The sequence below is a fragment of the Stegodyphus dumicola genome, chromosome 8 (assembly GCF_044657685.1).
Source record: "Stegodyphus dumicola isolate Sdum_Otavi_A_Nest chromosome 8, ASM4465768v1".
NCBI classification, from domain to species: Eukaryota; Metazoa; Arthropoda; class Arachnida; order Araneae; family Eresidae; genus Stegodyphus; species Stegodyphus dumicola.
The window spans coordinates 36,127,773-36,154,460 of NC_140775.1; the positions used below are offsets into that span (position 1 = coordinate 36,127,773).

A 26,688-nucleotide genomic window follows, 5' to 3' on the forward strand; every position below is an offset into this window, starting at 1 on the left:
TAACAATGTTTTTTAATGATTTTTTTACAACATTTTTGTTTCCTGACCCAACTTATGGTTGTAAATGATAAAAAAATATTAGTAAAAAAGCTTCAGCTTAATCACTCGTCATCTTCAGGTTCCACAAGAGAACCAAAGAAATTCAGCTTGCTGTCGAACTTCGTGAATACGTTCCGGGACTTCGATTGCGTATGAATCCATCCCTGGCTTTTGCACCATATGTTGCCAATGACGCATCTGTCACCAGTCTGACATGGCTGTTTACTATTTGAGAATGGCGAGGGAACTTTCCTATTTCAAAACTGAGAATCCCTCCTAATCAATCTGATGTCCTCATCTCTGAGGTTCAAGGTACCCAGTGTTTGCAAGGGATTGCTCAAGTGAAGCATCTCAAAATATTCCTCTGCTTTGAAATTTAATTTGAGACGCACAAATTATCGTATTTCCCCCCTTCCAAGGAAGTTTTTCTGACTTTCGGTATTCTTCTGAGGCCATGTTCCCACATATGTGCTTCTTCATCTTTCTACCATCGCCAACAGGATGTTTTCAGAGTGAGCAAAATAACAGTTCCTCTGAAAAACTTTGTGAAAGATTGCCTTAAAATTTTCTTGCAAGAATGAACTTTTTTTTTATCATTCCGTGAACAAGACGTGCTTCGTGTGTTGCTTTCAAGATTTTCTTTATTACAAACCAGGATGGCACATGAATTTTTATAACATATTCGGCTAGCACCTTCAAGTCATCTGTTGGTTCGGCGGTTGATGCATAAAGGCGAAGAATTCTGTTGGCTGTTGCCTGTAGTGAGCCATCTTGAGTGGACTATCTTCCCAGGACTCCTGTTTACTTAGTCTGAATGGTACTTTTCCGAGGATACTGCTTAGGAAACATCAACGAGGTATTTGTGGTGAGTACTGAGGTCTTTTTTGTCAATTTAGGATAGATCATCTGAATTAGGCACATAACCTGTCACAGGAAGGGTTTCATATGTTTTCATGGATTTTCCTATTGTTCCATAAAATTATTGTGGCCCAGATGTATTTCCATCAATCTCCTGGAAAAGATGATGAAGAGACAATTCATTGTTGTGCAAGAAGCATACAAACCAATGCAGTTTATGACCAACAAAGATCTCAAAAATATCAGTAGTAGCATATTTTGTTATTAAATTTGATATTTTGGTGTGGGAAGCAATTTCTCGCCTTAACAATGGCGCTATTGACAAAGCAATTCATGAGAAAAGAATAAAACCGTTAAAAAAGTCAATACAGATATTCATTTGAGGTGTGGAACCTCAAAATGTCAATATTTTGGGCTGAAATTTGAGCACAATTTATTCTAGCTCATTTGGAACCATATAATAGACTCAGGGAATATGAATTTTCAAAAAGATTTTTTAGCTCCACCCTATTAATTACCTGACCAGTGGAAGAAATCTAGATTGTTCCGTGCGTACGTGTTCCTAATAGATTAAATACACACAGAACCGATCATAGCTTAATAAAATTTATTTTACCAAAGGAAACACTTCACAGTCTTGGAACTTTCCACACTAATATTTGTACAGGTCTTTTCAATATCACCAAGTACAATCAGTAGTTACATTTCAAACTACTAAGAACGTAAAACACAGCGTAATGCAAAACGCATCTAAAATGTCAAAGCTCTTACTGAGGTATCTCAATACTCTGAACGCACGCTGAACTAAACAATTGAGAAACTGATGATTTCTCCGGCCTTATATAGCTTTCCCCCGACCACGAAGAAATGCCTGGTACTTTCTCGAAATTAATGGAAGGATATGAGAGTCAGATACGGTTAAGTTACATATAGGATCAATTGCAGTTATTCAATAACAATGCCCATTACAGTTATACAGGAACGGGACCCAAATGTTGCCACTTGGTACTTAAGTTTGGCGACTTTTGGCGATTTCTCGCCGAATTTGGTGACAAAATTTTTTTACCAAAACCATCGCTAGCTTGGTGATATCACACCAATTTAGCTAGATAATCATTTACTCAGTGTTAAATAGACTTGCGCCTGTATTCTTAAACTTCCATAAAATCGCAATATTGGCAAAAACCGGTAAACTTCGCGAAGTTAACAATTAAAGATTGCCACTAAGGCTAATTTGGAGCGTTTTTGTCCACATTTTGAGCTTCGGCTGAGCTATTTTAGTAATTTTAACCTTGTTGGATTCAGAATTGAAAGATCTGGAATTCTCAAACACTCATATACTAGCATATAGGCAGAAGTTATGGCATATGTGCCATATCCATTATGTTATGCTTTTTAACATAATGGATGTGTTAAAGAGAAGTGGATAATTGTATTTGGTCCAGCTATATCGAAACAAGAGCTTTAATACCAACAACAATTTATCTGTAATCCTTTTAAATTTATATTTCTTGTTAGGTTGGATATAATGAACTTGGTAATTACAAATAATGCAAGCCCTTCTGTAGATATCCCAGGAGCAATTAAACATGAATGAAGAATATGTAACATGAATGAAGAACATGCCAAACATGAATGAAGAGTTTTTAGCTAACTTTACAATGTATATTTTACCGTGAAAGACCGAAATTGGAGAATGTCGACTTTCACCGGAGAATGTCAACATTCACCAAATACGTCGGTGAAAGATCGAATATTTCTTTACATTCTTGTACATTCGGACCCTCACCGGTGTATGTCGCCAATCACAGATATGCTCTGGTGTAGGTCGAAAAGAGAGGAGTATATGTACACGCTGCCATTCCAAAAGGAAGTGTTCCACAAATAAATGCAGTTGTAAAAGCAAGGGCCTCTTGTGCAATTCAAAGTGTCATAATAGTTTAAGTTGTTGCAATAAATAAGATTTGAATCACATAATTTGGTAAGTTTATAACTTCTATTATTTTCCTTTCTCATTTTGAATGTACTGTGTGTTTTAAGTTCTTATGTTCTTAAGTTCTTATTCTGAGTCTCAAGTGCGTTTTTTCGCGAATGAATTACGGAGAAGGAAATATAATATTCTTATATGTTCAACATTCACCATTAGTACATGGTGAATGTCGACATTCACCGGTGTAAGTCAAAAATAAGAGTATTTGGAAAATATTTCGGACATACACCAAGCGACTATGTGAATGTTGACATAAACCGGTAAAAGTCGACATTCTCCAGATTTCGGTGTTTCACCGTAACATATATTAACATATATACCATTTATCAGGCCAGTGGAGTAGAACTCTTCGGCTTCTATGCGAATAATTTCTGCCTCCACTGCCGATTTTCAGCGCATCAAGGAAAAAATGAAGAAGGGGGATATTAAGGATTCCAAATGCCAACTTTTAAATAATGACGACTTTTATGAATTAAAACACTTTCTTAGGATACCAAAGGGACGCAATCGAATTTTTTTGCTGATAAGTTTAGGAAACGGCCTTTTGTTTTTAGGTCGGCTGAATGGTGAAATTTGCAGATTTGTAACAACAGTTTTATTTCGTGCTTAGGACTTCAGAATATTCTGACTGTGTAAAAAAAGTTCATTACAGTTCTTAGAATTTCTGCATTTTCAGTAAGAACAGGAATTTAGAACTGTTTCTAATTATTTTGTCGGTTATAATGCTTCTTTGTTATTAGAGTTATAATTAAATGTGTGAAATATTTAGGTTGTGATGTTGAGAGGCCCCAACTTGTCAGCAATAGTAGTAGTGACTGTTATGAACTGGAAATTACACAGACTCTTAAGAAGGGTTTAACTCCCTTTTTATTTCACTTTAGAAGTCACAGTTGCGTTCACTCGACGCTCACAAACTACGCCGACCTGGCGGTTAAACAAAAATGGTAAAGAAGAACTAAAAATGAATGACAGGATGAATAACTAACGAAGTCACTATCTACGAGGCTCTATAATTGTAACTATCTTAACCGCGTTCTAAGATACAGCTGAGATTCAGCAAACTTTCTGATTAAGAATTTGAAAGATTCAACGAACTGTCGAAATAGGCACACAGGCCGAAACGCACGGTTCTTAAACTTTCTACCAAGCAACCTTCACGCTCGTGATTCAAGAAGCACACTTAAAATCTCGCTTCCCTTCTATTTAAACTCAATTACTTCTGCTAAAAATTTGAATACTCTGCGCGTTCTACTATGATTTACATACTCTGGCATTGACAATTCCAGGTGAAAGTAAAGGCTTGACAGGAAAGATAGCTTAAAATAAATGTTAGTTAAATATAAACACTACAAGGTCTATTGAGTTTTGATAGAATTGGTAAATATCTCTTCTATATTTGATAGAGAGTTCAGTGTTTTATATTTGCACATAAGAATAAACATCTGAGGATGTTTTGTAACTTTTTATAGGATCTGAAATTATAACTGCCTTGTACAGAATAACTTCTGTATATCATGTCCATCACGATTGGGTATCAGTTTCTGTTTTCTAGTAGATGTTCTTAACTATTTTAAGCATTGTGAACTATTACAGTCAATTCAACTTAGAGCAGATTTATTTTATTATCTGGCAAATTGGAATATACTAACTGTAATGAAAAATTGGTTGCAGTATTTGAAACATGTGCATTTATATAGTATGATGGATTAATAACTATACTGTAATGAAAAATTAGTTACAGCCTTTGAAACATGTGCATTTATATGGTATAATTGGTTGGTATGTGATATGTACTGAATAATTTTTGGTATTTCATGTTTGTAACAATTGGGAATCGGTTCCTGTTTTTCCGTAGATGTTTTTAATTATTTGAAGAAATTGGGGAATATTATAGCCATTTTTCAAGAATGATTAGCTATATTTGACTATCTGTTCTTATATTGTAGGAATACCTGTCAATTTGTATAGATTGAAATTGTTTATTTGTGCTATTTATAATTGTATAATAGAAATTTATTATTTTAACTGCAATGAAAAAATTAATTGCAGTTTTTTTTTAAACATGTAGATTTGTAGTATGTTTGATTGGGAAATATTCTAACTGTAATAAAAAATTAGTTGCAGCATTTGAAACATGTGTATTTTTATGGTATGATGATTGGTAAATAATATGTACTGAATAATTATGTATTTTACGTCTATTTTAATTGGGAGTTAGTTCCTGTTTTCCATTAGACGTTTTATTTTAGAATATGTACTTTATATTGTTGGAATACTAGTCAATTTGTATTGACTGGAACTGTTTAACAAATCTGTAGTTTTGCACAATTTAGAATTGTAATGAAAAATTTAAGAATTAGTTTCCTTCTTTTTTTTTTTTTATCATCTGAGAGCCAAGTTATTATTTACAAAGCGTTTGCTTCTGTGGATAATAGTAAAATAGTGTACATATTACAATGAACTTCCCAACTGCAATTTCATGATTGCTTGGCGGATAATTGCGACACAGTGTGCAAATTGCTATGGACACACATAATGAGGTGTGCAAACTGTTAAAGACACGAAGTTATGATGTATCGAAGTGGACAAGTAGTATTTACGTGAACAATGAACTTAACAAAAGTGTACTTCGAATTTATCAAAAGTTAGAATTCAGTTTATATGAACATAGAATAGCCTCCACAACATCATATACTTTGGGCTATGGAACTATCAACTGCCTGAACTGATGTGACTGGCCTACTCTTGCAAAAATAATACGGACACACATCATTAGGTGTGTAACTGATAAGAACATGAAGTTATGACGTATTGAAGAAGACATAGGTTTAAAAACTGGTTAATATATAAGTTCCACTCTCCACAACATAGATCCTATCCATGACAATGTAATTATTAATTGATCGTATATTTATTTTTCATACGGATTATTATTTAACAATTTTTGTATAGATGACATTGTCAATTTAGCATTGTAATATTACTATCATTGATTCAGTGAATGCCGCTGGCGGTTTCTTTTCCGTCGCATGGACATATAACTCTGATTGGTGTAGAACCTTAGGTCGGAGGTCCATGCGACTGCGTTTCAGTTAGTGACGGAATTACGAAGTGGGAAGCACATTTTACCTCTACTTTTGAAGGTCTCTTATCTTAAGATACAAGGTATGCTTATTATTTTTTTTATTAATTTATTATCGGGGGGGGATTCTGTGGAACTTTCTTCTTCATCTTAAGGTGCAAAGTATATTTACTAATTTTTTTAATTAATTTATCATTTAGGGTCCTTGTGGAATTTTTGGAGGTTCTTAATCTTCAAGGCAGAAGGTATGTTTACTACTTTTTAAAAATTAGTTAATGATTTGAGACTACATAGGACTTTCGGATGTCTCGCATTTCAAAATACAAGATATGTTTACTGCTTTTTAAAAATTAATTAACGCTTGGGGACGTGGGGTTAAAAATTAATTAACGTGAATTTTTGGAAGTCCTTCATCTTAAGATGCAAGGTATTTTTTTTAATAATTAATGATTGGGGAACCCGTGGAATATTTTAAGGTCCTTCATCTTAAGAAATAAGGTACATTTACTACTTTTAAATTAGTGAATGACTTGGGAGTGCCGGAACCAATCACAATTCAGTTTGCTGGACACCAGAACTTCATCTCTCAATTCCTCTTTTCTTTTTGCACTGTAATTATTTGCAAGACTTTTTTCGTCAGGAATTGATCAAGAGATTTTTTCCTTTTTTGGTGCAGTTCCAAGCACACCCTGTCTGCATGCATATTTGTTTCAGAGGCAAAAACTGCATTACGATTCTATATACATATAATTTAAAGTTTAGCTGCATAAATTTAGCTCATCAGAATATGCAAGAGATCGATATAATTTCGAACCCTTATGCGACAATATATTGTATCAGGCCAGCGCCAGAGCCAATATGGCCGCGGGACAGCAGGCTTTAAGGAAAGCAAAATTTTAAAGGGGCGGTGAAAAGCCTAGCTCTAGCCCTGACTTTTTTGTACCTCTATTTATGCTACTCTGTCAGGTCTCATGTACTAAGTTTTTAATTGCATGATTTCATATAATTGGAATATTCGTATGATAGATCTTTTTGCAACCTAACAGAACTAATTTGTTCCGAAATATGTAAGCATATGCTCGTAATCAGCTCATTTCGATATTTATCGCTGAGTCGAAGCTGCTCTGCAAACAGGCAGTTCCGATACATAACGCTCGTATCATTCATTCTCAAGGTCGTAAAGAGAAATGAGCAGTGTTCTGCATATTCTACTCAACATTTTCCCGCCCTTCTCTTCAAGTGTATTAGGACGTTAGGAAGAGGGAAGGGAAAAGAAAAAGCAAAGCTTTCTCATCAGAAGAAACTTCAGAAAGTTTTTTTTTTTTTTTTTGTTCCTTCAACAGAAAAAACTTGTTCTTGAGCAAATATTTCTATTTACCATAGAAAGGAGATTATCACAAACCGTTTCCTTGGTACAAATACCGAAGCCGAATCCTTATAATAGTAATGAAAAAAATGCTCGTGATAATGGCAGGATTGGGTGTAATTTACATTCTTTCAACTTTGGACCAAGTAATAGGTTACGTAAGTGGTTTTACGAGAAGCATGGATTAAAAGAGCTTCAAATTCCATAGCTCTCATACAGTTAATTGACTAAAATATTATTGACTAAAATATATAAATAAAATATATATTGACTAAAATACATATTGACTATATAAAATATATATTGACCAAAATACTTCGGTATAGGATTATTTAATAATTATTTTTCCCAGTTGTAACATGGTAACTTTTTTTGTCTTTACTTGAGGAGTGAATCACTTGGATTTCGGCAAAGCACGAAAGGGCTATCTAACATAAGGAAAAGGATGCCTTCGTAGGGGACTTTTTAAGAGAAACTGGCTTATATTTACGTTACACACAATGAAAATCATGAAACCTATCAAGCAGCCAACCCGTTTGCTGGGATTTAAACCTGGGTCGAATTACCAAAGTTCAGTGATTTTACCGTTGTGCCGATGGTAGGTTGCATGTTATTTAAAACTATCTTATATCATATCATAACATTTAAAGAATTTTTAACTTAATAACGTGCTATATAATATTATCCCTCAACGACGCGCTTATAAAGGAGACTCAAAGTTATCGAACAAAAAATTTCACAGTCTGATAAAAAAAAAAAAAAAAAAAAAAAGACAGTGAGAACATGATGAAAAGCGAATCAACGTAGAAGGGAGGTACATTCAAGCTAACAGATACTGAATATGTTCAGGCAGTGGCTTGAAGCTCAAAATATGGATTCCAGCAAAATTCCGCAACTATTAACTATATTTTAAAGTTTAATAATTGTTGCGTATTTATGTTTTCTACGGATCTCCTGAAAAAGCAGATCAAATGAAGAAGAATATTTTGAGCTTTTAATGCAACTCTAAGCCATAAATATTTTTACTAATAAAAAGAAACCGTCTTATAGCTCATGGCAGAGTCAAAAGATATTGCTATAGTTTGTTCAACACAAGAGGAGATATCATGGATTTGGTGTAAATTCACGTCGTAAGAGAAGAAAGTAGTTCGTTCACGAAAGCTTTAAATTACTTGGTGTCCATTAGAAATTTAATTTAAAAACACGTTTATTCAGTCTCAACTGACAGCGAGGCTTCTTACACTTCTTAATAGCATCGCCAAAAGTCAGCATCGTCATGACAGTTTTCTTAGTGTTACGAAGAGTTGAGCTTGATTTAAACAATGTCCTGTCTTACTTTGATTCATGTTATATATATATATCCACTTAGACTAGAACATTATGTAAATTAAAGCGCACGCAAATGATTTTGAAAGTTAGCGAAGATAATTGCAACTCATGCCTTGTTGAATGAATAGCCATATCTTGCTGTTCGAAACTACTAGAGACGTCCAGTCATGTGTGAAGAAACAGTTTAATATTTTACAAGAGGTCGCAGAGGTTCTCATTACCGTACGAGATTGGTAAATTCTCCCTTCCGTAACGATTAGTTGAGGATAATATTGTTTTAGATTGTTTTAGATTTGATGTTCTTGTTTGTACATTCAAGATAGATAGGCCACCCTGGTCGGTACAGTAATTAGTGATGCGAGCTGTCATATGATTGGGCCTAAACTCGAATCTCAGAGAAGGCCCGGATGTTTGTAAGGTTCGATCGCGGATGTTTGTAAGTGTATAGCATCTTTGCGACATGGAAGCATTTAAAGCACATGGCGAGAGAGTATAATTGGTAAGAGTGGTTTGATGCGGTCGCCGCTTTTTCGGATGGCCCAAGCTTTCCTTTCCCCATCGATGACGAATAGCTGATAGCTTTGCACTTTGTAATCGATTACGATGTCTCGATACTTTGTTTACGTTTTATGCGGAATTGTGGTAAGGTTGCATATGGAAAATCTTGCCGAATTGGATAAGAGCCGCTCTTCATATGTAATTTTTTTTCCTTGCTGTATACGAGAGTGGACGCAGTACGAATAAATCTCTATGCTACAGTCAATTATTTACATTATTCGAATTAATTCATCGTGAGAACTTTAAAAGACGTAATAAACAGAAACTTAATCATATTGCTGATACAAAAGTATTGATATGCTTTGTTCAATTCTCTTGTTAATAAAAAAACAGCAATTGTGTATGTAATGACAGTAAAAAAAGAAATAGCGAAAATTTATATATATGTCTGTATTGTTGCCTAAGTAGTAATAATGCATGATTATAAAATAAATATTAAAATCTACTGAAGTAATAATTGCATATGTTAGAACACAAGAAAAGAATCTGAATTTTTATTTATTTCAATGACCCGTATTTTTTTTTTTTTTTTTTTTTTTTATTATGTTCACATTCTTTTTTAAGTTTCCTCCAAACAGCAGAGATGCGTGTCCTAAATTTTGTACTCAGCAACACAAAATTATGTTCAAAGAAAAGAAATTCATAAATTCTGCATTACCTACGATTGCTAGTCAAAGAAATCATGTTTTCCATTTCCCCACATCGAAAAATTATACTGGGGGGGGGGGGAAGAAACCACTTCATTTGGCATTTGATGTTTTATATCAATAAAATTCCCATGGTTTTAACCACTGATTCCAATTTTAATCCCTCTTCATTGTTAGCTTTTAAGGAAATTTGTTTCTTATTTGCATTTTGGTCTCTTTCTGTCAATAGTGGTATTAAAGATCTGGTTTTTATCATTTAACCATACTCTCCAGTTTCTTTCTGTTGCTTCTCTTTCCCACCCAGTGTGCATGCCGTGCTGAATGCATTATTTCAGATTCAAAATGTATAGACAGAGAACAGTACCAGGACGACAAAAGTGGTAATTTAACAACATAAATAACATTGGTATCAATTATCCCCTCCCTAAGACAACCACTTCCATAGAACAATTTTTATAGCAGCTGTATCTGGCTGTCTTACAGACAGTTCATTGTATTTTGTGATTTAAAATTTATTAGCTCGTTATAATACTGATGCAATTTAAAGTTTTTTCTTAGTTAGTTCAAACAACCCATGTTACTGATCAAAAAGTAGTATCTTATGATTTATAGTCATATTATTAAAAATTTCAAAATGGCTTTTGGAAATTTTCCTCCTTTCACAATGATTTGCAGTTCGGCAAAAAATCTTTCACAAGTTGGTCTTACTATGGGAAGTATTGAATTTTGTTTCCGAAACGATAACCAGTAATTTTGTTTAGAGTTAAAAATCATTTCTATGGTATATGCACATCTTTTTAGTTTTTAATATACTTCAGAAGTTCCTTTTCTTATCCCATACGGCATATGTAAAATAAGCTTATTTCCTTGTATTATTATTATTAAGCAATCCAGAAGAAGCCTTTCTGACAATTGATCACTGAAACTTACGCCGTACCTTTCTGTTAATTAGAAAATAATTTTGGATAATAAAATAAATATATTAGAAAAGTATTATATTATTGAAATATTTTAAAAAATATATTACATTAATGTATTAGAAATCTCTGTAATTTAAAACAAGCTTTCGTTCTTCATCTACATGTCCATTTCCGATACCCAAAGCCTAATTCCATCATAATAACTTATCTTTTACCCGGTCATTATTCAGCGAAACCTTTCTATTTGAAAATTCTGTATCATTGTAATAAAGGCCCAAGATACAACCTCCACCACCTGTGAAATGCATAGCTTTGTACAGGATCTCTGTGGCTGTTACTGGAAGGCACTAAATAGTATGTTCAAGCACTAAATAGGTTTCCTTATTCTCTGTTTGTTATTTAGTGTGTGACATATTTTTGTGTATGTGTATTTGATACTGTGTACATATATATATAATTTTGTCTACCATTGGAAATAAAAATATATGCATTACAAATCTGAGTTATTAAGCACATTAAGGCTGTTTACACCTTTCGTTCCAAAACAGATTTTCAAATTAAATACATTAGGCAATTTGTGTTTATCTACATTTGTGTCAATAATAATGTTTTTGTTGGCATTAATTTCTCTAAGTAATTTAAACATGAGGTTGTTTAAGGCCATTTTTTATCCATTCATTTATTGAAATATTTACATTTATTACTATTTTTTCCATTATATAATCAAAGAATTTTATATATGTTACAATTTATGGTATAGGCTTGTATATATGCAATATGAATTTTTTTTTTTTAAATTTTCCAAAAGAAAAAAATTTTTATCTTCTATTTATGATCTCATTATCGGATTGTGTTATAAGGTATTTCACTTGCCTTCGTAGCATGTCTACATGATCAGCACACTCGGCACATATTCGAGAGGTCCATGGTTCGAGTCGTGGAGAGGGCATTGCTCGTTTTTCACGTTTCTCAGCTTCCAAGAAAATCCTAATGTCTCTACAGTGTCTTCTTCAAAATAAACAAATAATCTGATCGAATTAAAATATTTTGGTCATTAAAACTTTTTAATCACTGCTGTTTACATTTACATTTCTTTTTTCACATAATTTGAAGTTTTCAAGTAGTTTGAAGGTTTTCAAACTATGTTTCAGAGAAATTTTAGATCTCATGCAACTCCTCTGCAGCATCTTCAAGTCAAAATCAAAATTTAAAACTATTTTTAATATCACTGAACATACTTAAAATAAAGAAATATTTTTTATTTTATTGTTACTGTTACAAAAAAAAATATTAAGCAGATCTGTTTTTATGATTAAAATTATAATGAAATAATGATTTTCTTTTCACTTTCTGCATAAAATGCACAAATTTTATATTTCAATTCTTTTTTAACATTTATTTTTCTGAGGATGGAAATGCTTCTCTCTAAAAAATTACAATTTCAGAGTTTTTTCTGAATTCACAGATTTGAAGACAGTTGGATAGAAAAGCCACAATTTTTGAAATGGATGAATAAATACAGCCCTGGCTTTTGTTATGTTTTATGTATTTAATAAATTTCCGCTCAACCGTTTATTCTTTAATTCTACCTAACACAATTAATGGATACTTGTTTCTAATATAGAATTTTAGCATCAGTTCTACATAATAACATTAGTAATCATTATTAACAAAATGCTTTGGCACTATGAACTGAGAATTTTTTCCTTGACTTTTATCTTTCAATACTTTAGGAACTGGTCATCGATTTACATCTATAATAAAAGAAATAAATGCTTGTATGAGTTTTAACATATTGTTAAAAATGCAATAAACCTCAGCTCCTTTGTTGCATGAATAATGTGAAACTCCCTGTTAAGTATCTTTTTAACATCTTCTATGTAACAGTATAGACTCCATGATTATTCCTTAAAATTGGAAGTATCAGAAATAGATGTAAATATGTATTGTCTTCTGCATTAATTTACTAAAATAATAGTGTGAATATCTGAATGGAATTATATGAAAGAGCTACAGGACACTATGTTTTCACGATGGTCATTCCACTATACTGGAAATATTAAATCAAACAATAAGTGCACGTAAAGATTCAGTAAGAGGATATACTCTCTTCTGTAACAATACATTTGACTGCAGTTGTTCCATATGATATTTCTATACAACATCCCAAAATCTTGGTAAATAACTTTCTAAACCAAGTTTACAGTAGAAAAAAAGTAGTGGAAAAATGTCGTAGTCATGTAACTGGGCTACCATACATAAAAATTAAGCAGTGTTACAAGTGTTTTTATCTTAACTGCCTGTTACAACCAAATAGCTAGATATGAGAAAGGACATGCAGTGTCAGTACAGCTGGATGATCCCTTTTACAGAGTTCCTAATTTGAAAACAAGTTAACCTGTAAAACTACACTTCATACTGGTTTGCTTTAGATTCATTCGGTAAAAAATATGCCATTAAAGTCTGTACCAATCAATCAATAAACCTTGTTACAAGCAAGTTTTTGTTTGCAGGATGCTGTTCATAATTGGTTTTCTTTTGGTGGTATAGCAACAGCGAAGGGAGAAAGATTCCGGGTTATTTAAATAATCAACTAACATAGCAAATTCCATTCTTCTGTAACTTTATAATTTGATACAGCTTTATTTTTTAGAATTTTATTCATACTACTATTTCATCCATTGCAGACGAATTCCACAAATGCATATTTTAAAATTAATTTCACATTTAAAAGAGCACGATTTGTTATAAAAATAAAAATTAGTTATAAAAATCATTGTAACTTGGACAAATACATACAAAAAAAGAAAAAGAAAAACATAAAAATGGGGATGCTGCTTATTAAAAACTGAAGAATTGTTATATGCACATACACATGGTTGACACAGTTTGGTGCATCCTGTGAAATTTGTTGTGGTAATATGGTAGCCAAAAAAAAAAAAAAAAAAAAAAAATTGTATTAAAATTATTAAGGTGTTGATGGCTATGCTAAGTTACACAAAACAAGGTAACGTACAATAAGAGCTATGTACCTTAGGTAAAGGGATGCTTTTGAGAAGGTATTTCTATGAGAAATTGACTTGTATTCACATAATACACGAGGAGAAACATGTATTATGAAATTCCCATACAGCTATCTTATCTGCTAATCTACTGTCACCAGTCAAAATAGACAGTAATGTAATATTATACAACTAAGTAGCATTGACTTATACATCACTAGAGAAATAAATACACTTCAGAAAACTTTCCTGTTTTCCGAAAGTGTCAATATCTTCATTATTATAACTTCCTGATATTTCAATGCATGTAATTTTATGGTGAACTATTAACTTAAACAGAATATTTTTTTGAATTGGTTGTGTTTAATTATAAGATTATTTTGAAAAACGTTGTTCGTGATAAAACTAAAGAATGAATTTTCTTTACACACTGACTGTTAATTTATTATATTTTAAATCAACAGATTGCAATTATACAATAAGACAGGATGAAAAATACAGTAGTCATAGAGGCAATTGTTGAGTTTCTGAAGAAACAATAACAATTTTCAAATCTAACACAGTATACCCTGTTTAATGTTTAATATAGTATGGAATGTTTTGTAAAGCATCAGCTATTTAAAAAAAAAAGTATGCAATAGCTGACAATGAAACCAAATAAAAAACAAACAGAACTCTATTACACGTTATGCAACAAAATTAATGAATATGAACGTCTATAAACTTTTTTTTTTTTTTTTTTTTTTTTTTTTTTTTTACTTGGACCAGATCTTGAACCATCAGCTATATATTAGGCAATAAAATTAATAAAAATTTATGTTGATAAGTACTTAAGAACAAATAGAACATAATGGCCAAACTTTTAACTAGATAACCAAATAAAGCGTTTACGTTCTAGACGATTTTATTTACTTCACATACATACATACATTATCTTTACATTTACTTTTATAACTTGTATCATACATAACATACTTTTATCATCGAATGATTTTCTATAGTAAGCAAATTTTTTTAACAGTTTCTACTTCGTGTCTTCAAAGTATTCCTTTAAATTGCAAGGTTTCGCGATATTCATTTTCGTTCTGACAAAGTTCATACACGAATACAAAACATTAGAACCTTCGTTATCGATAAACAACGGCTATTTCTTTATCCATGACATACGTCTGCCGATCGATAGTAAAAGGAAAGTTTGGGCCATCCGAAAAAGCGGCGACCGTTTGATGCATGGAGGTAGGAAGTAAGATGGAGTAGCCCTAAACAGGTTTCTCCCGTACCCTGCTTTGAAGCACTGGCGATCCCTACGTGGTGACCAAAACATTGTGTCATTTACCATTAAGTTCAATGGGGTTTGACGCGATCGGATGTAAATATTTTGTAATTACGTCGTATATATACATATAAATGTATATATTTTCTTTTTCTACAACACTTCAGAGTCCTAAGTACATGAAAACAACATATTTTTAAACAGCATTTCATTCTGAACGGAATTAAATGCTATACTTTTCACAGAATGGTTTAACGTGAATGAAATATTTTCACAAATTTTCGTTAACTACATAGAGCTTCTTCCTAAAATACTTTCTTAAATATGACATGATTTTTTGGCTTCTGAGGCATCTTGTAAATCACAAAATATAAGTCAATTTATAATTAATGCTCTATTCGGTTCATTTTAAATTAGAGAATTATTAGAAATTAGCGAAATACTTTAAATAGTACTTAACTTTCTCTGAACATTTCTGAAAGGAATAAAATAAGGATTTTAATTTTAATTAACCCAAATAAGTAAAACGTGCCCAAAGTGATTATTTTTCAGATATATAAATTTAAAACGATGAGTTTAAAATGAGCAGCAGTAAAGGCTCTCCTCTAAAAAATTTTAAAAGGTACATGTTACAATAATATATAGATATTCTTTTATTTAAAACATTTTGGTGTTTGGAGCATAAAATAAAAGTAGCGAATACTCTGTCAAGGGTATCGAAAGACGTATACAATTTTAAAGGTACCGTAAGGTATTTTTCATTCTTTAAGCATAACATTTTTTAAAAAATCTATATTTTTGTAGTTCAACAGCTTAGAATTTTATAAAAAAAATTCATAATCAAAATCGCTGTTGTTAGTTATCGAAAAATAACCATGTGATTTTTGCGCAAATGTCGCTAAACTATGCAAATTGCTATTATCCATCACACTATGAATGTTTCTTTCATGCGAAAGTATCCCTTTTTCGATTTGTATGGAACTGTCCTGGGTCGAAATACTATCAGAACACTGTCAAGCGAGCTTCTGAATGTAAACAAAGAACACCCCATCTGGTGACCGAAGCTTCGAAGCAGTGCTTCACTTCTAGTGCCGGTTGGCCACTCCTTCCTTCTTACCTCCATAGTTTGATCATGGAGGTAGGAAGTAAGATGGAGTCGCCCTAAACAAGTTTCTCCGTACCCTGCTCTGAAGCACCGGCGATCCCTACGTGGTGACCAAAACATTGGGTCATTTACCATTGAGTTCTATGGGATTTGACGCGTTCGGGTGTAAATATTTTGTAATTACGTCGCAAATATACATATAAATGTATATATTTTCTTTTTCTACAACACTTTCAGAGTCCTAAGTATGTGAAAACAACATATTTTTAAACAACATTTCATTCTGAACGGAATTAAATGCTATACTTTTCACAGGACAGTTTTCTCAGAATGGTTTAATTTGAATGAAATATTTTCACAAGTTTTCGTTAATTACATTAGGAAAAAAAAATAAGGTAATTCGATTTTATTCGGTTAAGGTACAAAAATTAAGATCAAAGTTTATTGTATTATTAATATTAAAATTATGCATTATTTCTTTTCTATTTATAGAGCTTCTTCCTAAAATACTTTCTTAAATATGACATGATTTTTTGGCTTCTTTTAAATCGAAAAATGTAAGTCAATTTATAATTAATGCTCTATTCGGTTCATTTTAAATTAGAGAATTATTAGGAATTAGCGAAATACTTTAAATAAGTATTTTGCTAATTCCTAGTAATTAAATAGGTATTAAATAGTATTTGACTTTCTCTGAACATTTCTGAAAGGGAATAAAATAAGTTTTTTTTTTTTTTAAAGTATTATTTAAAACTTGTAACTGAGTTATTATAAAATGTAAAGGGAATAATTCTTTTAATTATACTTATCAGATTTTTTTTTTACCCTTCATTTCAACAATACATATTCCAAAACTCTTTATTACGTTCTTAAGTGCGCATCTCATAGCATTTGCTTTACAATACCTTTTAACAGATTGCTTTCCAATACGAACAATTCTTGCTTAAATAGTTTTATAACGTATTTGTGAACAGGATTTCAATTTATGTTTACAATTCAATATTAAGGTTATTATATATTTAGATAACATTTATAATCATTATAAATTAGATACATTTAATCATTAGATTTCTTCACAGTACTTTCACAGTTGTTTATAAGTGAATAAATTCTTCATTTCAAATACATTTATAAATAATTTAATGAATATTTAAGTATTTTGTCAAAGGCAGATACATGCTTTTTGCAAGCACATGCATAAATACCCATACATATTTCCTATTTATCATTTCCGGCATGTGCAAATCTTTAATTTCTGTGCATTCACTATATTTTTCGTGTAAAGTAATTTACACTAATTTAGCATACACCCGAAAGTTTTACATAAAAATATATATGAATATAATTTGAATGAAAATTATAAGTATTATTTTTAATACCCACTCAAAGGTCAGTTTTTCTTCAAAATTCCTCCACGATGGCATCTCTCTCTTTAAGCAGATACCCCTTGCATGCGTTACTCTATTTGATAAAAACTTAATCTGACCTATGTGCCTAATTACAAATATTTTAACATACATAATTTTATATTTACATTTAGCCATCAAGTTTCAAACTTTTCAAATCTTCTAGAAAATAAATTTTGGCAGATCTCTTTTAGCAATTTTCTTAAAATGTATATTTTTGTAGTGCAACAGCTTAGAATTTTATAAAACAAATTCATAATCAAAATCGCTGTTGTTAGTTATCGAAAAATAACCAAGATGTGATTTTTGCGTAAATGTCAGTAAACTAGACAAATTGCTATTATTCATCACACTATGAATGTTTCTTTCATGCGAAAGTGTCCCTTTTTCGATTTCTATGGAACTGTCGTGTGTCGAAATACTATCAGAATCTTGTCAAGCGAGCTTCTGAATGTAAACAAAGAACACCCCGTCTGGTGACCCAAGCTTCAAAGCAGTGCTTCACTTCTAGCGCGGAATGGCCCCTCCTCCCTTTCCTACCTCCATGAGTTTGATGGTAAGGGAAGAAGGGTGACAGACGCCTGAAGCCATTACCAGGAAGGTTCTCCTTCAGAATTGGAACGGAAATGGACAATGTCGTGGTTTCATCTATAAGGTGCCCAAGGCGCATGGCAAAAAGGAAGCAAACTTGCGTTTTCATCAGCAGTAGAATTTCGACTTGATCTGATGTTACTGTCAGAGAAGTCAAATACCATATTGGTCCGAATATATAAGTCGTCCCCGCATATTGGCCACACTCTAAAATTAGAAGAAGTGAAAAAAATGTTAGAAAAAAAAAAAAAAAAAAAAAAAAAAGGATGATTCCTGAACAGTGGCGGCTCGTGGCTAAAATTAGTGGGGGTGCTGTTCCAAATAAATTTAACATTTGTTTTAAAATTATGTAAAAGGAAACAAACATGTATAAAAAGAAAATTTATTTGAAACTTCATTAAATCTTACAAGAAAAAAACTTAAACATTTCTTAATTACTTTAACCAAAATTATTACAGTTCAATCTTTGTCTAGTCATTTAAAAATGAAATCCATTCCTCTTGTTTTAATTTGCGCGAAAAGATCAATAATTTTCTCCTTGATCTCAGGATGACAACTGAGGAAATTTTTCTTTATTGAAAGCAATGCAAGCGCATTTAGTCTTTCCGAATTCCTAGTGCATTTTAGAAAAGTTTTCATTCTTTTCAATTTTGAAAAGCAGCGTTCTGCCTCTGATGTAGTCACGGGAACTCTCAAGAGAATTTTTATCAGTTTCGTAATTTCACCAAGAACATCATCTAGATTATTTGCGAAGATAAATTTCAATAGCTCAATTAATTTGCAGTATTCATGGATATCAGACCTACAATAGAATACTTTTAGTTCAGTTTCAAGCTTTTCTTTGCCAATCATTGGATATGCTTCAGTGGTCAGTATTATTTCTTCTGTAGAATGGTCAATCCTAAAACTAAGCATTTCTTGTTAAACAATTTAGCAGCTGCTAAGTGTTTAGTGGAAGAATATCTGTGCATTATATCAATACATAGTATAACGTCACATATTTCCTTAGCTTCTGCCATCAGTGTCTTTGAAAAATTCTTACAGTACTTTGAGTTTTTATGCTTATGTAAATTCTAAAATAGCAGTTTTGAAAACTTTAAACACACTAATTTCTCTGGATTGCATTTAGCTGTATATTGCATTTAGTTGTATATATTTCTACATCAGGTGAAAGCGAGATATTATGAAGTTTTTGTTACAGCACACTTATCCATAATTGGCCTTAAATCGCAATGCTTGGCAACAGTTTCACGGTTGGCGGAATAATATGTAAGTACCTGATCATTTTCGAAAGGTCGCGAATATAAGCCGCTACCTTATTTTTCACAATTAAAATTTGGATAAAATCTGTGGCTTATGTTCGGATCAATATTAAGTCACAACAACAATAGGGTAGGTGCCTAATTGCTACCAGTTAATGTCGATAAGCAATTATCCATTTGCATAAGTCACAAATAGGCCCCTCTTCGAGTTGTAATCTTCGAAAAAATTGTGCAGTTTTAATTTATGCTTATGTAAATTGATTGAAGTCAGGGCATTTAAAAAGTAACTCATAATGAACGTTAAATAAATATAATTTTAAGAATAGCTTAAGAAGCAGAGTAAAATTACAGATTACAAGAAATTACAGATTTAGGCTTGTTAAGGAAATTACTTTCAGACATAACTCTATTCTGCATGTCTAGCAACAAACACTTAAACTGTCTCCAAGGCCAGGTACCACTTTGTTTTCAGAACTGGTTCAACGACCAGCTTTTGTTAAAAAAAAGTTTCAGGAAAACCGATGCAAGCAGACAAAGTGACTCAACTGCAATTTCAGTCCATTGCTGAGACAAATCAGTGCCATGACAGACGCAGTCGCATAGCTCTCACTTGTTGGATCCCATTTCTGACGTTTTTCATACGCTTCATCGTCAACCACTCGAAACAAAAACTTTTCATTCCCAAGTAGACTTTTCATCGGACAACTGACTTCTGTTTGTTTTTTTGAAGAATCTAATGCCACTCTCTTCTTTTGTAATGGATATTGGAAAAACGGTATTAAAAAAAAAAGATTGAAGTTGTAGACCTACCACGTTGTTGTACCACTCGTTTAAAAATAGTGACGTCTGGAAGCTTAAAAACAAAAGCAAGCGGCTACTTGAAATAAATTCTATTGCATGAGAATTTTCTCGCGGAAAAGGCAGAACATATTTATTTTCTTAATTTTGGAAGATCTTTCTTTTTTTCTTTTTTGTTCTATACTTAGCTGTTTGCAAAACCACAAATAAACAAATGATTTGCAATCGCATCTTTTGGATTGCAACCGTTTTCTTTAATTACCCTTACAGAAAACTTCAAATTTTTACTTCATATTATTGTTTATTTATGTTTACTACAGCCCCTCCGGGTGGCTTTTCCCAGGTAACATGAGACTCTTAAATCCTATTTTCACAGCCCACAAAGTTTAAATGTAATTATTATTATTATTACTAATTCTGAAGCTTCTGATGCGTGCATATTTTCTCACATTTTTGTTTTTTCTTTTTGATTAAGTGCATTGCATTGTTTAAATTCAGCAGAAAGAATAGCAGTGACTTTTAGAACTGGTGTAGACTAAGAAAGTATTCCAATAAAATGCTTACAGCGGCAAAATCGTAACCATGTTCGAATACACATGTACTATATTGCGTACCTTTCCTTGCGTACCATACCGAAAAGCAAGAGGGGGAAATAATGCGAGGAATTTAATCTTTGAAGAACATGGTTACAGTAAGATCATAGCAAATGAAAAGTAATCATGGATAAACTACTACTAACTATCACAATAATATTTCTTGAAAAGAAACCTCCATTCCAATAAGAATACGAACTAATATTAACATTAAAATATCTAACATATACTGAACCGACATCTGACAATAACTGAGAGCCACCAGTTCAATTACGTAGTGAAGCTTCAGGGGAACCTCACATGAATGAATCTTGGGTACAGTTTCCAAAAGGAACATCACAGAAACGAAAGAGGGTGAGGGGTGAGATGGAGCATACCAGCATCATGGAGCACACCATACCATCATCAAAAATGGAGCATACCAGCAGTATAGAAGAGCTGCAATGAGCTAGAAAGTAAATAATAGAAGCAAGGTGAAATCATATGTTTGGAAAATTTCTTAAACGAGAGAACACCTGCTACGCCCGGGTAACTTCAGAATTCGCACAAAATACGATTCAAATAATAGATGAAAGGGGAAATAAAATGGATGAAATGCTAGCACAAAAATGCAAATAGAAATTAAATATACTGAATAAAAATAAAAATAATGAAGGGGGATACAATTTACCAATGAACTAGCTCTCAGGAGAAAAACTATGTATAATAAATAAAGGAAGGGGAAAATTTATGCGTATATTTAAAAATTTTTCCAGAACCTAACTCTAAAAACCTAGGGACCGCAGAACCGGGATAGTGCTTAGCGACGCTGACTGCCGTACCGAAGGATTCGGGTTCGAATCCCAGAGAAGGCATGGATGTTTGTAAATGTATAGTGTTTGTGCGGTACGGAGGTTCTCTAAATATGCGGCGAACCGAATTCCTCTCGAGGTTGGCGGTAAGGGAAGAGGGGCGGAAAACCTTTAGACCCTCCCCCTTGTACTCTCCATCAAAACTAGGGGCGGAACCTTTATTACTAACTGGGCAGTATATGCCAAAGCCTTAAACAATACCTCACTCTACATCCCAACGGTACAGTCGGGTGAGAGTTAGAGTTACGGAATTCACCAAAGATCTCATTACAGCTCTGGATGCAAACAATATCACCATTCATAACAGGAAGAAAGTCACCAATTCTGAGCTGAAAAAAATTAATCCAAAGCAGAAATGCTGCCAGAAGAGAATGGCAAAGGACCAGATTTCATGGAGATAAGACTATACTTAATGCAGCTAAATCACCAGATCAGGGCTCTCACTCACCAACATACACAATACGACTAAGTCACTTATCTCTCCTCTCTCTCCACTGAGAAAAGCTCAGTGTGGAAGGCTACTGCTAAGTTAAAGAGATACTATACCAATATTCCGCCTTTAAATGGCCAACAAGGAATTGCCTATACTGAAAATGAGAAAGCTGAGTAGCTAGCCGATCACTATGCTTCTCAGTTTTGAACAAACAACATATCGCACCCCCCAACAGAACACATGGTCACTCGCACACTAACACAATACCTTACAAACCCATGCACAAACAACACTCCTCTTGTCAAACCATCGGAGGTCCACGGCTGCATCAAAAAACTCCAGATCAAAAAGAGCCCAGGCTTAGACAAGATCTCAAACAAAATAATGATTAAGAACATGGGCATTCTCATGCTTCTAAAATTAGTTGCCATCATCAACGCCATGCTTCGCCTGAGACATTTTCCAAACCCATGGAAAACTGCTGTAATCACACCAATTCTTAAGCCTGGCAAACCACCGTCTGAACCGTCGTCATACAGGCCTATCAGCCTGCTTTCTTCCCTGAGCAAAGTTGCCGAGTATGTAATACTACAGAAAATCCTGGAGTTTACAGAACAGCACAATATCATCCTCCCAGAACAGTATGGATTCAAGAAGAAGCACTCAACGGTGCATTAACTCAACCGGGTAACGGAAATGATTTCATCAGGACTCCAGAACCGAAAGATTACGGTGCCATATTCCTAGATGGTCTGGCTCGAGGACTCCGTTTTATCTATTGACAACAAATTACTCATTTATAAGACCCTTTTGCGTCCCATTCTCACCTATGCCTGCCCTGTTTGGGGATACGCCAGTAAATGTCATATTTCAAAATTACAAGTGGTCCAAAATGTTGTACTCAGGCAAGCGATGAATTGTCGTTGGTTCATTCGAAACTAGGCAATTCACCGTGAGCTCAAAATTCCCGAAATCCACTGTTATATTGCTAAACTTGCAGAAAAATTCTTTGAAAAGATACCAGATGTTCGTAACTGCACCATTCCAGTGCTCTCATATGACTACGAGTCTGATAGTAGCCGTAAAAGGCCGCCTGCGGTCTTTAGGTATCTCAATAATTAATTTATGTATAAGTGCCCTGCAACTAATTTTCATTACTCCTTGTGCATTATCCCTTCATGTACTGTCTCTTCTCAGGTACGCCCTTACCTGCATGTAAATATTTGTAAATAGTATGTATATGTCATGTATTTTTGTAAATATAATTGTACATTTTCTCACACGTATTTATGCTTTAATGGGATAGAACTCTTGTAATGTAAGGCATTTCTTTTTACACTATGTCACTATAATTGCTTATGTAGAATGGTTTTTTATTGCTCACTTACCTTCTCCTTGGGCATGCGCCGCAGGCGTTTTCGTTCGGATTCATCTACTATGGTTTACCGTGTTTATTGACTTTGCCCGATGGACTATTGTGATATTTTTGTTTCCACGTATTCGCAAACCTCATAAAATCTAAAATCGTCAAGCATTAAGCCGGGTTAGCGTTAAAACTCGGGCACCCCTTCTGCGAACTTCTTCGAGTTTGCCTGAGCCGTCAAGTAAGATTAGTCACAACAACAGCTCAACAAAATGCTGGGAAAACAATACGCAAGGATATATGGCAATGCGAACATTTTTTTTTTTTTTAAGTGGGAAGAGAGTGAAATAGTTCCAAAGACATCTACTCTTCTCTGTTATTTTAAAATAAGTGTTCGAGGTTACAGATTCTTTTCCTGTTTTGTTCGTAACACCTATTATCATTTTATCACGAAGTTATCATTCCATCATGAAAATAATTTCCGTCACTTCGTTTGAGACTAGAGTTCTAATCAGCGTTAAAACGATTTAAATCGAATACGGAAATAAGATTCTATACAACACAAATTTTCGCATTCGATATTGTCAAGCAAAATGCCATAGTTCTGAAGAAATCCAACCCTGTTCTTCTTATTATTAGCCGCAAATTCCCATATTCCCATAAAGAATCGATCTGGGAGGGTGGAAGGAAAAGGCACTTGAAAGGGTAAAAAATTGAAAAGAAAAAGGACATATGACGATTAAATTTAAAAGGTGTAAACCCACGTGTACTCAAACACACGTATGGTACGTGCACAAGTGCAAGGGCGAATGGAGCTGTCAAGATTTCAGGATATGTCCAGAGGCGCCGATGACTGTATGTCTGTCTTTTTACTAAAGATGTCAGCAGTTGTATGTAAGTCGGCGATAGTTCACAATGATAGAAACCATCACGAAAGTGCCAGCACTTCGACAAAAAGTGTTTTCTTTGAGTTATAAATTGAACTTCATACTGGTGCCAGTATATTTATAAGGCGATTTTACCACGACTCCTAATAAAGCCGCTCTGACATAAGAGGTACAGCACCTCGATGAAAATTGTTTTTTCTATGTCACACAATTTAATAACAGTACCTGCTTTATAAGAGTGCGGGCACCTTTTATGCCAGAGCAAATTGGCAAACAGTGACCCACTTGCATAAAAGTGCCGGCACATTTATGATGGAGATTTTGCCAAAAAAAAAAAACCATCATAAAGATACGACACTTTGACGGAAGTTACTTTCTCCAAATTCTAAATTGAATTTCACAAGGGTGTGGGCACCTCGGCAAACAGAGTCCCAATTGTATAAAGGTGATGGTACTTTTATGATTAGGATTTCACCAAGACAGAAACCATCATAAATGTACGGTACTTTTCAAACTGCTTTCTCCGAGTTATAAACGGTCCTTCAAAGGGTGCGGGCACCTTTATGCAAGCTGATGACTATTCATTTAAATAAACAACTGACCAGGGGCATCTCAGGCTTATTGATAAAGGTTGGATTCTTCTTGGTATAAACTGAACTTTATATGGTTCATCATCTGGCTGATCATCCCTTTGTCTTGATGAACAGTGGATAACTTGAAAACGGTGCCGGCACCTTCATTCAAGTCGGCGACTGTGCACTTAGATCTTCAAAGGAACATCTCGGAATCTGGAATATGGCTAAATTCTTCACGGCGTAAACCCAAATGCCTATGGGTGCCGGCACCTTTATTGAAGTCGACGATTATTCGCTTAGAACTTGATGGAAGTTTCATTCTCATAGTAAAAACTGCACTTCCCAGGGTCACCAGGCATTCCTTATTTCTTAATGAGCAATGGCTAACTTGCATGAAGGTGCCGAAGCATTTATACAAATTGGCAGCTCCGATCAGATTACCCTAAACAGCCCGATTTTGTCCACTTTAGTTCCAATTTTGAAGAAGTGTAAAAGGTATTTTTCCGGCCTTCTTGGCATGCCTTCGTGGCGTGGTGGTCTGCACGCTGGGCGTGTATTCTAGAGGTCTGTGGTTCGATTCCCGGCGAAGGCGTGCTCATTTTTCATCTCTTCGGCCTCGAAATAACCTAATGTCTCTACAGTGGCGCCCGAACTAAAAGGGTGGTGGATGATGATTCTTCCCATCCATGATTTGGCGATTGAGTCCCTAAAAACCCCTTAAAAGGGGGAGTATATAAGGTATTTCTCCCGCCTTCTTGGCATGCCATCGTGGTGTGGTGCCCCATTCCGCACAAACAGTATACGCCTTCTTCGGGACTCGAATCCAAGCCCTTCGGCATGGCAGTCGGCGTAATTAACCACTGTACCATTTGAGCATCATGTCTACTGCTTTTGTATATATTGCTCTAATTTCATTTTTGGAGAGAGAAGGTTCATATCTCAAAAGTCAGAGAGTCGATAATTTAAATAAATCTTAACTGATATTAAAAGTTAAAAACAATACCTGAAATGAACTGAAATTACGGTAACTTATAGACGTTGCTCTACAAGAATTCATTAAAGATGACGTATTAAGCTAATTGATTTCTAAAGCGCAGTTTTAAAGAAAATCCTGCCTTGATATTTGTTACTTAAATGTAGATTCTTTAATGATTTTGTTTGTGTGTGTGTGATTATGGCAAAGCCTCGAGGGCTATCTGCCTAAGAGGAGGGATGCCTTCGTGGAGGACTTTTTAAGGGAAACTGGCTCGTATACACGTTACACATGGGGAAAACCACGAAAACGCCCATGCAGCCAGCCCGTTCGCGGGATTCGAACCTCGGACCGAACTACCAGTGTTCAGCGACTTTACCGCTCGGCCGCCGGTGGGCCCTGTTTTAGTTTGTAAAAGAGGGGGGTAGTATATACGGGATTAGATAATATATTTGGTGTTTAAAACTGTATAACTTAACCAACTCTCAGATGCCAGATTCACAATTTAAACAAAGTTAAAAACAATAAAAATCCTTAAAATTTCCCAATTTGTAACATTAAGCTTATAAAGAAATATTGCATCTGTTCCCTTTTTTTTCGAGGTGTAAATGTAGCCAAACTGAAGATCAATGGTTAATCTCGACGTGGATATAGTTGATTTTTTTCATTTTATTCTCACCGATAAGCCTAAAAAGTCTCTGTAAATGCTCTGTATTGCCCGAGGTAAAATGGGATTGAAAATAATTTTTCAGCTTCTGAATTTGGCCAACTGGGCTTACAGTCTTTC

At 33.8% G+C, this 26,688-nt stretch overlaps 1 protein-coding gene across 1 annotated transcript in view; it reads left to right on the forward strand.

Moving 5' to 3' along the window:
* The first annotated feature begins 853 nt into the window (after positions 1 to 853).
* LOC146995732 (uncharacterized) overlaps positions 854 to 26,688 on the forward strand; it is a 164,190-nt gene continuing 138,355 nt past the window's right edge. Inside the window, exons 1-3 of the mRNA XM_085822979.1 lie at positions 854 to 904; positions 5,944 to 6,052; positions 6,170 to 6,214. Of these exons, the coding sequence (XP_085679105.1) occupies positions 854 to 904; positions 5,944 to 6,052; positions 6,170 to 6,214 (205 nt within the window). The remainder of the gene's footprint in view (positions 905 to 5,943; positions 6,053 to 6,169; positions 6,215 to 26,688) is intronic.